The sequence below is a fragment of the Sinocyclocheilus rhinocerous genome, unplaced genomic scaffold (genome assembly GCF_001515625.1).
Source record: "Sinocyclocheilus rhinocerous isolate Xijiao unplaced genomic scaffold, SAMN03320098_v1.1 scaffold544, whole genome shotgun sequence".
NCBI lineage: Eukaryota > Metazoa > Chordata > Actinopteri > Cypriniformes > Cyprinidae > Sinocyclocheilus > Sinocyclocheilus rhinocerous.
Window position 1 is genome coordinate 215,340 of NW_015658610.1, and position 13,226 is coordinate 228,565.

The 13,226-nt window shown below is 37.9% G+C and overlaps 1 protein-coding gene across 3 annotated transcripts in view; it reads right to left on the reverse strand.

The window, feature by feature from the left end:
• Positions 1–1,460: 1,460 nt before the first annotated feature.
• The window catches only part of LOC107722796 (zinc finger and BTB domain-containing protein 44-like), a 19,557-nt gene continuing 7,791 nt past the window's right edge, over positions 1,461–13,226 (reverse strand). Inside the window, exons 2-7 of one of the 3 annotated variants that reach the window (XM_016531274.1) lie at positions 9,430–10,535; positions 8,282–8,366; positions 6,863–7,014; positions 5,229–5,529; positions 1,566–2,058; positions 1,461–1,476 (exon numbers count right to left, since the gene is read on the reverse strand). In XM_016531274.1, coding sequence (XP_016386760.1) covers positions 1,713–2,058; positions 5,229–5,529; positions 6,863–7,014; positions 8,282–8,366; positions 9,430–10,504 — 1,959 coding nt within the window. In that variant the 5' untranslated portion in view covers positions 10,505–10,535 and the 3' untranslated portion in view covers positions 1,461–1,476; positions 1,566–1,712. Of the gene's footprint in view, positions 1,477–1,565; positions 2,059–5,228; positions 5,530–6,862; positions 7,015–8,281; positions 8,367–9,429; positions 10,536–13,226 lie in introns of those variants that run through there. The other 2 variants (XM_016531275.1, XM_016531276.1) reach the window with 2 other exon arrangements.

A 13,226-nucleotide genomic window follows, 5' to 3' on the forward strand; every position in this document is an offset into this window, starting at 1 on the left:
AAGCAAATTCTTAAATTGTGTCAATTAATTCAGTTAGAATATTAATTAATTCAGTATTAACAAACTCTATCCTTCCACTGCAGAGGAAACAGAAGCTGCATCTGAAGTGGCATTAGATGTATTTTTATTAGGCTGTTTGATGAAGCTGAGGTGCCATAAATGCATTTACACCGCAAAATTACAAATGCATAACTAATGTCATAAGATTAATGTTTTAAATAATTTTTTTGAACATACAAATAAGAAATGTTGGGAAAAAAGCAAGGATACTTTTAATATGAAACCAAACCACCAGTAGTTGGCAGCAAATACCTGTTTTAATGAGTGAGTCATTTAGTCATTCATTCAACCGATTTTGATTCATTCATAAACGAGGCAATTGACTGTCTTTATAAATGGGATACTGAATCATTGACTCACTCTATTCATTCAAAAACGTGGATTCATTCAGTAACGAAATACCGCTGTGTTGCTCGGAGACACAACAGTTCTACTGTGGCTTTGATTGGAACTATTTTCGTCAGCGAAATTGAGCAAAAACAGTAAATTATGTGTCTAAAAAGTCACTTAATTTTAACTTGTTTATTGAATTACTATGGTATAAAATCAGTGTCACATTGCAATCATGTTGATATTTGGGGAAACATCTTGGTCGTGTAATGTTGCTTACCTTCTGCAGCAGTATGCTTCTCTAACTTTCTGTAAGTTACTTTGTGTGTGTTGTTGCACTCATTTGTTTTGATTTCTGCACGAGTCTCTCTCTTTCTCTCTCTCACTCTGCACAAGCCTCATCTGTCAAGACATCAATGCATTATCAGTCTCCGTTTACACTGAATGCAATAAAATCACAATCATTCTCGCGCGAACATTTTTGATGGCCAAGTTTCCTTAGTTATTTTGGTTATTGACGTTTTAATCAGACTTCTTGTCCAGTCGGGCAAATCGGTCGGGAGCTATCGTTCCCCAAAGATCCAGCTTTAACCGGCTATAACTCCAAAGCGTTGTGGTGGGACAGGGCCGAGGAGACCTAAATTAAACATGTTTAAAAGCATATTTATTTATATAGCATATTTAGTAACTTTATATTTCACATTAGCTTACATTTTATGTAATATTAATTCAACTTTATGCAAGAAATGCTGATTAATTTACTAACTCTTGCGTGTGGAGATCCCGCCCCCTTTTGGAGTTCATGCCCAGTTTTGGAGGTCACACCCCATTTTCCATCTACTTGGCTTGTTCCAGACAAGCGTAATCAAGCCCTGTGGTTCTCCCCCCCAGTTTACTATGGCCTTACACGTATAACAAATTGCGAACTTTGTGTCTTCTTCACTCACAGTCGCATGAGCGTAGCTGTGATGTCAAAATGGACTGCTCAGAATCGGCACAACGTGAGACTGACCAGCCGGTCACCGGTCTGGGCTGATCATGCGGAAAATCGGCTATTTGCGGTCCCTGGCCCGTTGATCAGTGCATCTGTAGTACAAATATATACATTTTAGGTACTAATACTTTTAAGATATCAATATGCACACTTTACAGGTAAATAAAGTACAAAGGTGTACCTTTTTCAAAGGTACTGCCCCAATGGCAGCTTTTGTACCTTTTTTTCTGAGAGTATAATAGGCCGTCAACAACAGAAGTATTGAGTGTGCAAAAGGACATTGGACAAATGGACTGTTATTACACATGTTTACAGGTATGGAACGTTTTCACTCAATTGTAATTGACACTAGTCTTTTCTTCTTCTTTCTTCCACCTCTGTCCTTCTCTCCCTCGTCTTCCTCCGGGTCTTGCAGAGAGGTCACAGCAGCAGTGGACTTCGGATGGTCCACTTGTGCGGCCTCTCCTCCGTGCCCTGACCTGGGGTTTGGGGTTTGGGAAGGAGGTGCAGAAGTGTGGTTGTCATAGTTCATGGTAGAGGAAACTTGAGAGATAACTGTTGTTTGGACTGAGGAAGAGGAGGAAGAAGCTTCAAAGTTCTGCTCACTCATCTCAAATTGTTCCAGCCCCTCTTCCTCTTGCATGTGACTCAGGTAGTCTGGGAGGAGGAACTCACTAGGGCAACAAAGGGAGAGATGGGCCAATGTTCAGAAAATCATATCTGCCACCTATACTAACTCCACATAAGGTTAAACCGAAAAGTTTAATAAACTTTCACAATCTTAGTACCTTCATTTATTTCTAAGCACTATAATATCAAACATTTTTATAAAAATACTTGCTTAATGGGACTACAACACAAAAGTAGGTAAAAGTAAAAGTTATTGCTTTCAGTCTCCTCTGTGAAGCCACAATCTGAGGATGTCAAACCACTCAGACACAAGTTCAAAAGTTATGTCAAAAAAAATAAGTTTTTATGATTCATCAAAGATTGTGTTCCAAGTTTGGTATATGGGTCTAAGAATCTTTGGATCCTCTTTTTTTTTTTTTTTTACGGACAGCCAGTCCTAGCATGTTCAAGTCTAACAATACATTTTGGCAAAATGTCCTCTGGCAAAACAGTCCAGCTATCTAAACGAAAGTCAAAATTGAAGCTTTAAAACTAGATTGAGGATTGTGGCTTGGCAGAAAAAGCGATATAGCAAGCGATCACAATTCAAACACTAATAGCTTAATCCATGAATAGGATTTAGATACTAATGACATCATTTCCTATTTTTTCACAGCAAGATGTTGCACTCTTGACACTGATTTCCAAATGAAAAGTTCTTAGCAGAAACTTTAAAGCAAACATTTGACAGTTATTAAAATTCTTTTTTTTAAATAATTATTACAAAAATGTATTTAAAATATGTGAGACATCTAAATAACCAACTTAGCAATTTGTACGTTTTTTCTCGTCTTAAAATTACACTTAAAAATTAAGTCCCTGAAAGTAAAGATCTCTGAAAACTATGGTTGTAATGCTGGCTGTTTCTTGCAATCGCAACACATAAAACTTTATCAGCATACAGTACACGACCACTCCCTTTCTTAATAAGCACATGCCAGAGCCAAACTATTGCCTCAGCACTGTAACTTGCATAGACTCTGTTTATTTGTGCCTGACAAAGATGAATAGAACACAGATCCTAAGAGAGAGGGCTTAAATCAAATAAACGGTTGGATGAAAAAAGGGAGTCTACGTGTAGCAGGAGCTCAATGACTAAAAGCACCTGACTCCATTCCCTCTGCTTTAATGAAGGGCTACCGTCATGAAGATTACCTCAGAAGAATGTCTCTTAGAGTCTCCTCAGAACTATAGACAATGATTCCACTGAGCTTTTTTGAGAACTACACATTAAAAAAACCTATTCAGCAGTAATTAGCTGATGTAGGATTGATTTCCCTGCTCACTCCAAATGTTTACATCTCAGTGTTTCTTTTCCTAATACACAGTCCAACTCTCACTACTTCCAAAATGGAATCAAAGCCATGATTATTCCATTTCGAAAATACTTGTTTTCAAACAGGAAAGCCGCTTAGTTGGTTTTCTCTGGAGAACACATCTAGGAGGAATACACGTGCCATTTTGAGAACAGAATAAAAGGAAAACTGAAGGGTGTGTGCCCATGTGTTAAAGCTAGTCAGAAACAGATCAACATTGTACTTGTCATAATACTAATCAGGAGAGTCAATAGAGGAGATGCTTTGATTTCCTGAAAGCTCTATTCATCGAATAACGTTCTGCCAAATGCAGCACAATGCAACTGGGTGTAACCCTGGACTGCGGTAAACCTCTTAAAACTAAGCAGGAAAGACATTTCATCTGAGGGATGCATTTTGTCAATCACACCTCAATGAGAAAAACCTGTCATCTTCAGCTGTCTTTGAAAATACACAATGTTTAACCAGGAACACTTTACAAAAAGGTTCAAACAGTTGACATTAATGCATTAGGTATCAACTGATTAATCCAGGTTAACTACTAGTCATTGTTAATTAATGTATGTTCACAATACATGACCTAATGTTAATTTGTTAATAAATGTACACTCCCGTTCAAAAGTTTGAGGCCAGTAAGATTTTATTAAAGAAATTGATACTTATATGCGGTAAGGATGCATTAAATTGATCAAAAGTTACAGGAAAGACTTATGTTGTTAAAATTTTTATGTCAAATAAATGCTGTTCTTTTGAACTATTCATCAAAGAATCCTGAAAAAAATGCATCACGATTTCCACAAAAATCGTGTTCAACCTTGACAATAAGAAATGTAACCTGAGCACCAAATCAGAATAATAAAATGATTTCTGAAGGATCATGTGACACTGAAGGCTGCTGCAAATTCAGCTTAGCCATCACAGGAATATATTCATTAAAAAAAATAAATAGAAAATAGATCTTTTAAATTGTAGTAATATTTCACAATATTACTGTGTTTTTGATCGAGCATAAGATATATAAAATCTTGTACGTAACTTTTGAACGCAAGTTTATTTTTCTTTGTGAAATTAACATTAATCAATATTAATACATGCCTTAAAGTACTGTTTATTGTTAGGTCATGACACCTAATGCATTAACTAATGTTAACGAATTAAACCTTATTGTAATTTTACTTAAAGGGGTCCTATTATGCTCTTTTACAAAGTCTTGATTTTGTTTTGGGGGTGTACTAGAACATGCTCTCATGCTTGGTGGTTCGAAAGACGCATTCTTTTTCACATAATTTACATTATTAAAATACCTTTCTCCCCATCCTGGCACAAACGGCTCGATTAGTTCTGGGTTTTAATGAAGGCCCGCCTTTCGAAAAAAACGAAATGTGTTGTGATTGGTTAGCTGTCCCAGTACGTTGTGATCGGCGAACAGCTTAGACGGTGTTTCAGTACTGCCATGCCCCTTGCCAAAGCAGCAAGTTCCGTCTGCTCCGGTATAGTTAAGGATGGCGTCAATCAAAGCCCGGAAAACAAACGCTGTAGTCCAAACGAGCCATTTGCTGTAGTTCTTGAAAAGGGATTTTTAAAAAACGAAATATCTCCCTTTGGAGTGGACTTTGAGATTTTTAACTTTCTAGATCTTTTTTATGCCCAAATATACACGCTACACACTGACTAAAATTTAAAAAGTGAAAAAGCATAATAGGACCCCTTTAATACACATATTGTTCAAAGCAGTTAGATAATTTCTACCCCGAATTCAAAAAACGCTTCTGCTACCTCAACATGGGATGAACGGCCGACCGAACAAAACTAAATTTGTACTTCTACAAATTTTCTTAGAATGTTCAGCTCCTCCTCACCTGTTCTGGAAGTAGTTTGCTAGTTCTGACGCCTCATGGTTGAGACTCCTCAGGTGTACGATTAAATTGCCGGAGTTGGTAAACATGGCGCCGCACGTTTTGCACTCGTAAATCCGAGGCTTGCGGATGATGTGGCGAGACACCCTCATGTGATGCTTATATTCACCGAAGGAAGTGAAAGTGGCGCTACAGATCTGGCACCGGAAACAGCGTTTACCTTCGTGCTTCAGCCGGTGCATCTTCAGGGAGTAAGCCCGCGTAAACTTTTTCCCGCAGCGGTCACACTGGAATGGCTTAATACCTGTAGAAGAAAGATGTAAAAGATTACAGTCAACTATATCGGAAAACCGGGGATAATGGGTAAATAATGATGATAATGAAGTTGAATGAGACTGAAAGGACCGTAACAAGATTGTGTCTTTGTTTAAGTAGGTTGTGTGCTAACTGAGCTACACCTGCTTAAAAAAAAATAAAAAAAATAAAAATAAAAAATAACTAAACACATAATTCTACTCATGCAAATAAGCCAGGATGTTTATTGTGAAGGTTCAGTCTAGCAGTATATGTCATGTAGTTCACATAAGCCACAACTAAACCAATTGCATGCAATCACTTTCACCAGTCCATAACTAATCGCCGTAAAGAGGAGTTCTGTTTGGACATTCAACAGCAAACAAAACGGCACCTCTGTATAAACTAGCAAGTAGATTAGGGTGAATCATAATGTACTCTTCTCCAAACAAGAAGTTTATGTAATACAGGGCCCGATATTAAGCTTTTCCATGTTCTTGTGTGAAAGCTTATGTCAGCTGTCCTAAAACATTTTAACAATAAAGCTTCAGTAGTTGAAGTATTAGCAAAATGCTCATAGACACAAGTAATCCACAGAGGTCTGCAAACACTACATGACCTAATAAGATTATAGTGACAATAATATAGTGTTTTTACTCCTAAGTAGGCTGGGTAATATGGCCAAAAATAATATGACTATTTTTTTCCACATCATATGATATCAATATTTATCACAGTATTCGTTTATCATTAATTGAAACATGAATGAAAAAAATACCTTGGTTGTATGATACTGCTTAAAAATAATAATATTATTATTATTATAATAATTATTATATATACGATTTTACTTTGAGAAGTACATTTTCATATACAATAGTAATATATTTCTGTCATTTCGTTAAGTTAAATTGAACTTTTATTTTGACGGGTTGTTGTGAAGATTGTTGAGTTTCAGTGTGTAGTTGACAGTAGTTTTTCTCAAATGAAATGGTGAAAAGCTTGTGAAGTGACTCTCAGAACAACTCTGATGGAGATGAAGTTCATGTGTTCATGTCTTTATATATTGAGATGGCAGATGCTGAAATTAGTGATATTAGTGGCATGCACTGATTTGCGGTTGTGTTTATTTCTGCTGTGTGGCAGATTCATCCATAGACTAAAAATGCCCAGAGCTTATCATTATCGACATCAATTTTATTGTAATCTCAATATGATACTGTTTATTGCCCAGCCCTACTTGAGTCCCCTTGAAAAAAACAACATGTAAAAAAAGTTATCTTTCTATTCACACGCAATGCCTCTGTCAATGTGGAGTCCTGTAATAGCAGAGGTTCTCTCACCAGAGTGGATGAGCATGTGCTGCTTGAGATTCTGTATTCGAGTGAAGCGGACGCCACATGTAGGGCACTGGAAGGGCCGTTCAGGGCCGTTGAGTCCTGGGCGAGTGGAGGGGCTAATGTACAGGTGGTATGGGTACTGGACATTCTCCAGCCTGGAGAAAGTGACAGGAAAAGAGGAAAAGTGACTAATTAGATGAGCCAATTGCACACGGAGACTTAGTTGTCATTAATGAAGAGAAATATAGTGCTTTTCAATAAAAACTCTTCTATATTCTGTAATTATTTTAAGTTGACCAAAAAATATTTATCTAAATGTCTTCATTATATTATCTACACTAAATGAAAATAACTGAAGAAAACAATAAGCAACCATGGCAAGTGCGCCTCCGTCATCCCAAAATTCTGAAAAAGTCATCTTAAATTGTAATATTTTTCCACAATAAACAGTTTTTACTGTATTTTTGATATGTTGAGAATAATTAAGAGTCTGTAAAATGAGAAAAACAAAAACATGTTTGTTCAATAGCTCAGGAACGTTGTTAAAAATAAACTCCAGCAATGCATTTCTAATAGTCTGATCTTTTGGAATGGTGGGCAGTTTTTGAAGCTTGAAGCCATTTGTCTACATCTAGGCAACGCTGGACGGTCCTACTAGACAACAGTATTGCTCTTGTGTCTGATGGACAGACCTGCTTGTTTAGCATGTTAAGGGGTGTGTAGAGGAAAACTGTTACGTCACGAATGGGATGAAACTTGAAATACATTTTTAATGTAAAGTAACTGTAACCTCTTATACGTGTAGCAAAATATATCTAATATATAGCACATCTAGGACATTTTGATTTTCAATTTCATGACCACTTTAAATTAATAAAGGGAAATTTGGGTGGGAATATGTCACACTGTTAAGTAAACTAGTCTTCAAATTGCCTACTGAGTATTTTACTTGTATTCATGCTACCATTACTCTTTCCTTTGTCTACAGATCCACAGAGATCACCCCACAAGGTTTAAGGCTAACATATAGCACATTTAGTCAGGCACATCAAGTTGTCATATAAAAGCAGACTTCACTGCTCAGACGGAAAGCAGTGTCTTTTTTATCCCATTTGTTTTGCATCATACCATTTCCCTACTCTTCCAGTATTCCAAAAGGCAAATTCAGGTCCAAGAAGTTTCCAGAAAGTCTGCCAACTAGCTTCTCTGGCCTCTTGGCAAGAAATCCTCATCATAATAGCCACTACAATATCACAGAAGCCTCTACTGCTTAGAAATAAGTATACTTGAGGAGGACAGACAATGATGAGAAGACTGAAAAATGATGTCCCTCCTCAGAGGGGCCCTTTAGTTCAATCATAAAAGTGAGACGACGTAAAATGATACTCTGTAAAAACAAGACAGACACCCAAGGGCTCTTACCTCTCATCCTCCTCCATGTGACCAGTAGTGTTCGGAGTGCCCTGCATGGATTGGAGACCCTCTGTCACCCCCTCGTCCAGGGAGCCTGAAGAAAGTGCAGAACATTGTTTTTGAACCTCTATTCCAGTTAAACTCAGTGTGTCAGTGTGATAAATACTGTATGAGGTATATATGTTAAGTAAACATAAGGCTGATCCAGTGAAAGGGCAGGAAAATAATGTCTGATAATCTACTGACTCACTAAAGACAAATACACGTAGGTCAATGACATATATTTATTTACAATAAAAAAATGTTACATATGTTTTAAACTTGATTTCTAAAACACTTTTCCAAGTTCGTATAAATGTACTCCTTGTATTCTGGTTGATTTCATATGGTTTGGAAGAACTTTTAGACCATTTTCAGGAAGGTTTCAGTTTAATGACTTAAATGTCATGTGCAACAATCAAGGGAAAAAAAATCATATGTATATGTACACATCATAATTGCAAAAGGGTTTTGAAATAAACACTTCTATGCAAAATTTGAGGGCTAGTAAGATTTTTCTTTGTTTTGAAAGAGGACTCTTGCTCACCAAGGCTGCATTCATATGACAAAAATAAGTAAAACTAATATTGTAGAATAATTTCACATTAATTACAATAACTGTTTTCTGTTTTGTAATTTATTCCGGTGATGCCAAAGCTGAATTTTCAGAAACCCTTCAGAAAATATTCTAATATGCTGATTTGGAGCAAGAAACATTTATTATTATCAATGTTGAAAACGGTTTCTGATATTTTTCTGTATTATTTAATGAATAGAAAGTTCAAAAGAACAACATTTATTTGAAATAGAAATCTTTTGTAACATTATAAATGTCATTATTGTCACTTTTTTCAATGTAATGCATTTTTGCTAAATTAAAGTATTAATTTCTTAAAAAAATAAAAAATAAAAAAAACATTTACTGCCCTAACACTTTAAAAAAACAGTAGTGTATTTTTCACGTTTTTTAAAATATTTTTTTAAAATTAATTATTAATAAATAAACGTCATTACATATTTGGGAGTCACACCACATGATATTTTACAAAATAACCAAAATATCAAAATAAATTTAGGGTATCACTATTAGGTAAGTGTGTAAGACTAAAGAGTCTTACCAATGGATGAGGACTGAGGGCTGATTAGTAGATCCTCATGGGTGTGTTCATTGCCAGGAACTGTCTGCTGGTCACTCAGAGAACTGTGTGGAGCACTGACTGGTTGAGAAGCTTCTTCATGCACTTCTTCATCACTCAGCCTCTCCACCTTCACCTGCACATCCTCTTCTTCCTCCTCCTCCACCCCTGCCACGGCCAGGCCGCGTGGGCCCTCGCAGGCCAGATACTCCACCAATGCCCGTCCACTAGAGTCCTGCCCCCCTCCAGATGGTTCCAGGAGACCTTCGGGTAGTTTTGACTTATCTGACGCAAACCGCCGGTCCACACCAAAGGGGTATGTCCAGGAGAAGGTCAGAGATGGTTCCAGAGCCTGGGCTGAACTCTCTGGGAAGGAGGAAGAGGATGGAGAGGGGTTGGGAACTTGTGGAGAGGTTGAGGATGCTGGTTGCGGGCTTGCAAAGCCTTTGCGCTTGCGTCTAGACTCGCGGCACATAGGGATGGGCCGCTCCGGTACACTGCACTCAGACGAGACCGGAGATGGCGAGAGGGCATCTACAGGGGCAAGGGTGCAGCTCGCATGGCCTTCAGGGGTTTCTTGGGGCCTGTGTAAAACTGGAGGCTGGATGCTACCAGGACCTCCTGCTCCCGAGGATGCAGAGTTCCACAGGATACTGGATTTCATGAACTCAGAGCAAGTGTTGGCCACCGCAAACATCTGCATGTAGCTAGCTGCTGCTAGTACGTCAATGATATTCTCCGTACTAATGGACAGGGTGGATGTGTAAGCGTATTCCAGAAGAGGAGCGAAACCGGCGACCGTCACGTGTTGGAGATCTAGCACATGTTTGTTATCTTCGCCTACAATTACAGTGTCTTCTTCAGCCGGCTTCCCAGAGAGCTTTGCTCGAAGGAAGTCACTACAGCAAGCTAGCACTACCTTGTGGGCCGAGAACATCTGGCCTTGTACGCGAATAGTGACGTCACAGAAGTGGCCCTCACTGCGTAGGGTGTTGAGCTTATCCAAAAGCTCCTGGCTGTGACTGGGGGAGTTGTGAGTGAAGGTTTTCACACCCATCCTTCACAGTAGGACGAGGAGTCTGGACTGCCTGGAAAGAATAACAAGATACATTAGTGCAACAAAATGGCTAATAAAAAGCAAGCTATGTTTACATGTTACAAGTTTGCAAAATTATTCATAATCAACTGACACTAAAATTAAAGAGATAGTTCACCTATAAAATTAAAATTCTGTCAACATTTACTCAACAGTAAATGTTTCAAACCTGTATGACTTCCTTTCTTCTATTGCGCATATAAGTAGATATGAGGGTGAGTAAATGATGACAACATTTTTATTTTTGGGTGAACTATCCCTTTAACAATCAATTAATAGGTTAATCGTTAAACATTAGTATTGCAAAACCATGAGAACTCCAAATATCTTGCACACATTGCCTGCTAGTGTTGTCAAAAGTACCGGTACTTGGGTACCAAGTCAATACTTACATTTTAAAAACGCAACGAAACCTGCCTTTCCAGTACCGGTAGTACCCGCTGACAGGCGGCTGCTTTCAAATGTTCCCGTATTTGTTTGAGTGTCTGTGAAGAGCATTTTCAATTTAATTTTCAAAAGGTTTCAATTTACGTGTCAACACTATGCTGAACTGTTTCATTTTATTTATTATTTGAAGGCCAAGTGCCACTAATGTTGTGTTTTTGCAATGTTAAAGGGTTAAAATGTTAAAGTATTATTGTTCTTTTTTTACTGTAGTATCGATTTGGGTACCGAGTATCGTGTACTTTTGGTGGTATCAGTACCGACTACAAGATATTTGGTATCGTGACATCCATATTGCCTTCTTTAAAATTGTAATTAAATATTATATGTAATAATAAAAAGAGCCCAAAAACCAGCACAAAATGACTTTATCAAATTGTCCATTATTTAGTATTTCCCACCATCCTCTCAAGTAATAGTTCATCAATCTCACTTTTGTTACTGGCAAGGAATATTTCTCCTCACTGCTGATCTAGCAAAGCTACTTGTACAGACAGAAGACACCCGGCTTTACACCTTCAGCACTTTTCAGTTCCAGTGGTCCTTATGACACAAAGCACAAGCACATACTTCGAATGATTTAGAGCTGAAGAATTCTGATTTTGTAACACTCCCAAGCCCAAATAAACTCCCTCAAATATCATCTGCCAAAAATTGCTGTTGCAGTGCTTGGATCCAGCTGACAGCTAACAGAGGTATGGCAGATATGTCTAAACTATACGGACATCCAAATGAGTCTGGCTGGGTTTAAAGAGAAATAGATCATCTTTGGTCCTTGACTCACTGTTAAATGTTTACAACTGCAGTGCCTAATCAAACAAGGAGATGAAGTAATCTAAGAAACAGCTAAAAAAATCATTTAATACTTAGAAAGATAATACTTTCAGTTCTTAGAACAGTAAGCTGCATTCCACAGTCACAGAGACTTTACAACAATTTTGGGAGAAATTAAAGTGTAGAGCTATAAAATAGCCATTAAAACCCTTTGCCACTGCACATTTCTGATTTATTGCTCCAGCAGCAACCTCTACGACATGGTTGAAATATTGATAAAAGCACTACCAACGGTTTTGAAGGTGTAAATGCTCTAAGTCAGGGCTTTTCAAAAATGTGGTCCAGGTTTTTTTTTTTGTGAAAATGTATCTTTTAAGGATATTAAAGTTAACGTAGTAACTTATTAACAGTAAATAAATGAAATTAGTTTATTTTAAAGGTTTATAGCCCACATCTAACATTATTCTAAAAATGAGCAAAAAAAAAGTACTGTCAACAAAGTTATAGAACCCCATTTCTGCCACATTAATAATAATTTATACATAAAAATCATAATTCTGACATAAAAGGCAGAATTACAAAATCATTATGACATTGTCACATCAACTAGAACAGGGTTCCTCAATAGGCAGCCCGCAAGAGAAAAAAGTTTGGCCCGCGCTAATTTCAAATAATGTGGCATGCAAATTCAAACTCACATTAGACTCTTTTAACACTGAATAAAGCACATAATCATTACCTGAGATTATCACTGTCATATTTTGTATGTTGTTCCTGCCGCGACGTCGCAGAAAATAAAAACCGTTCCATCCTCCTGTTGTTAAAGGTAGAGTAAGCGATTTCTAGTAGCCAATGTTGATATTTGAAATCACCAAAACAAACACGCCCCTACCCCAAAAGGGTCTTGCCCCTATTTTGATAGCTCCGCCCCACATATACGTACGCAACCCAGGCAACGATTAGTTCTGTGAAACAAAGCAAAACCAATGTTACACCGTGTCTACGGACGTGAGCGGCGCGGCGCAACAAATCCCCGACAGAAAACTGCTGCCGGGTTCTATTTATGACGTGCTGACAAATTTCAAATGGTTTTCAACGGTCATTTGATCGCGTCCAGTGTAGGCAGACTTTAGCTGTTGTAGACACGGTGTTACTCACCTATTGAGAAGAAACAAAGCAACCTCGGCGTCCGATCACAGGCCTCCGCTCCTTGAGTTCTCTCCACCGCTGGAAAGCTGATCCGATATTTACACAGACGTTTTCCTCTTTTGTTTTTTATCCGCCATCTCTATCTTTCTGTCGCTCGGCTCAGCTAATGTCCGTCCCATGCACTGAAAGCTCTCTCCTCCACATCACGAGTAGACACGCCCCTTATTGCTGATTGGCTACAAGTTTGTTTTGCAATTCGGCCCGAATCAGTTTTCTAAAGCGTTTTTGAAAAATCACATACCCTGCCTTTAAAATA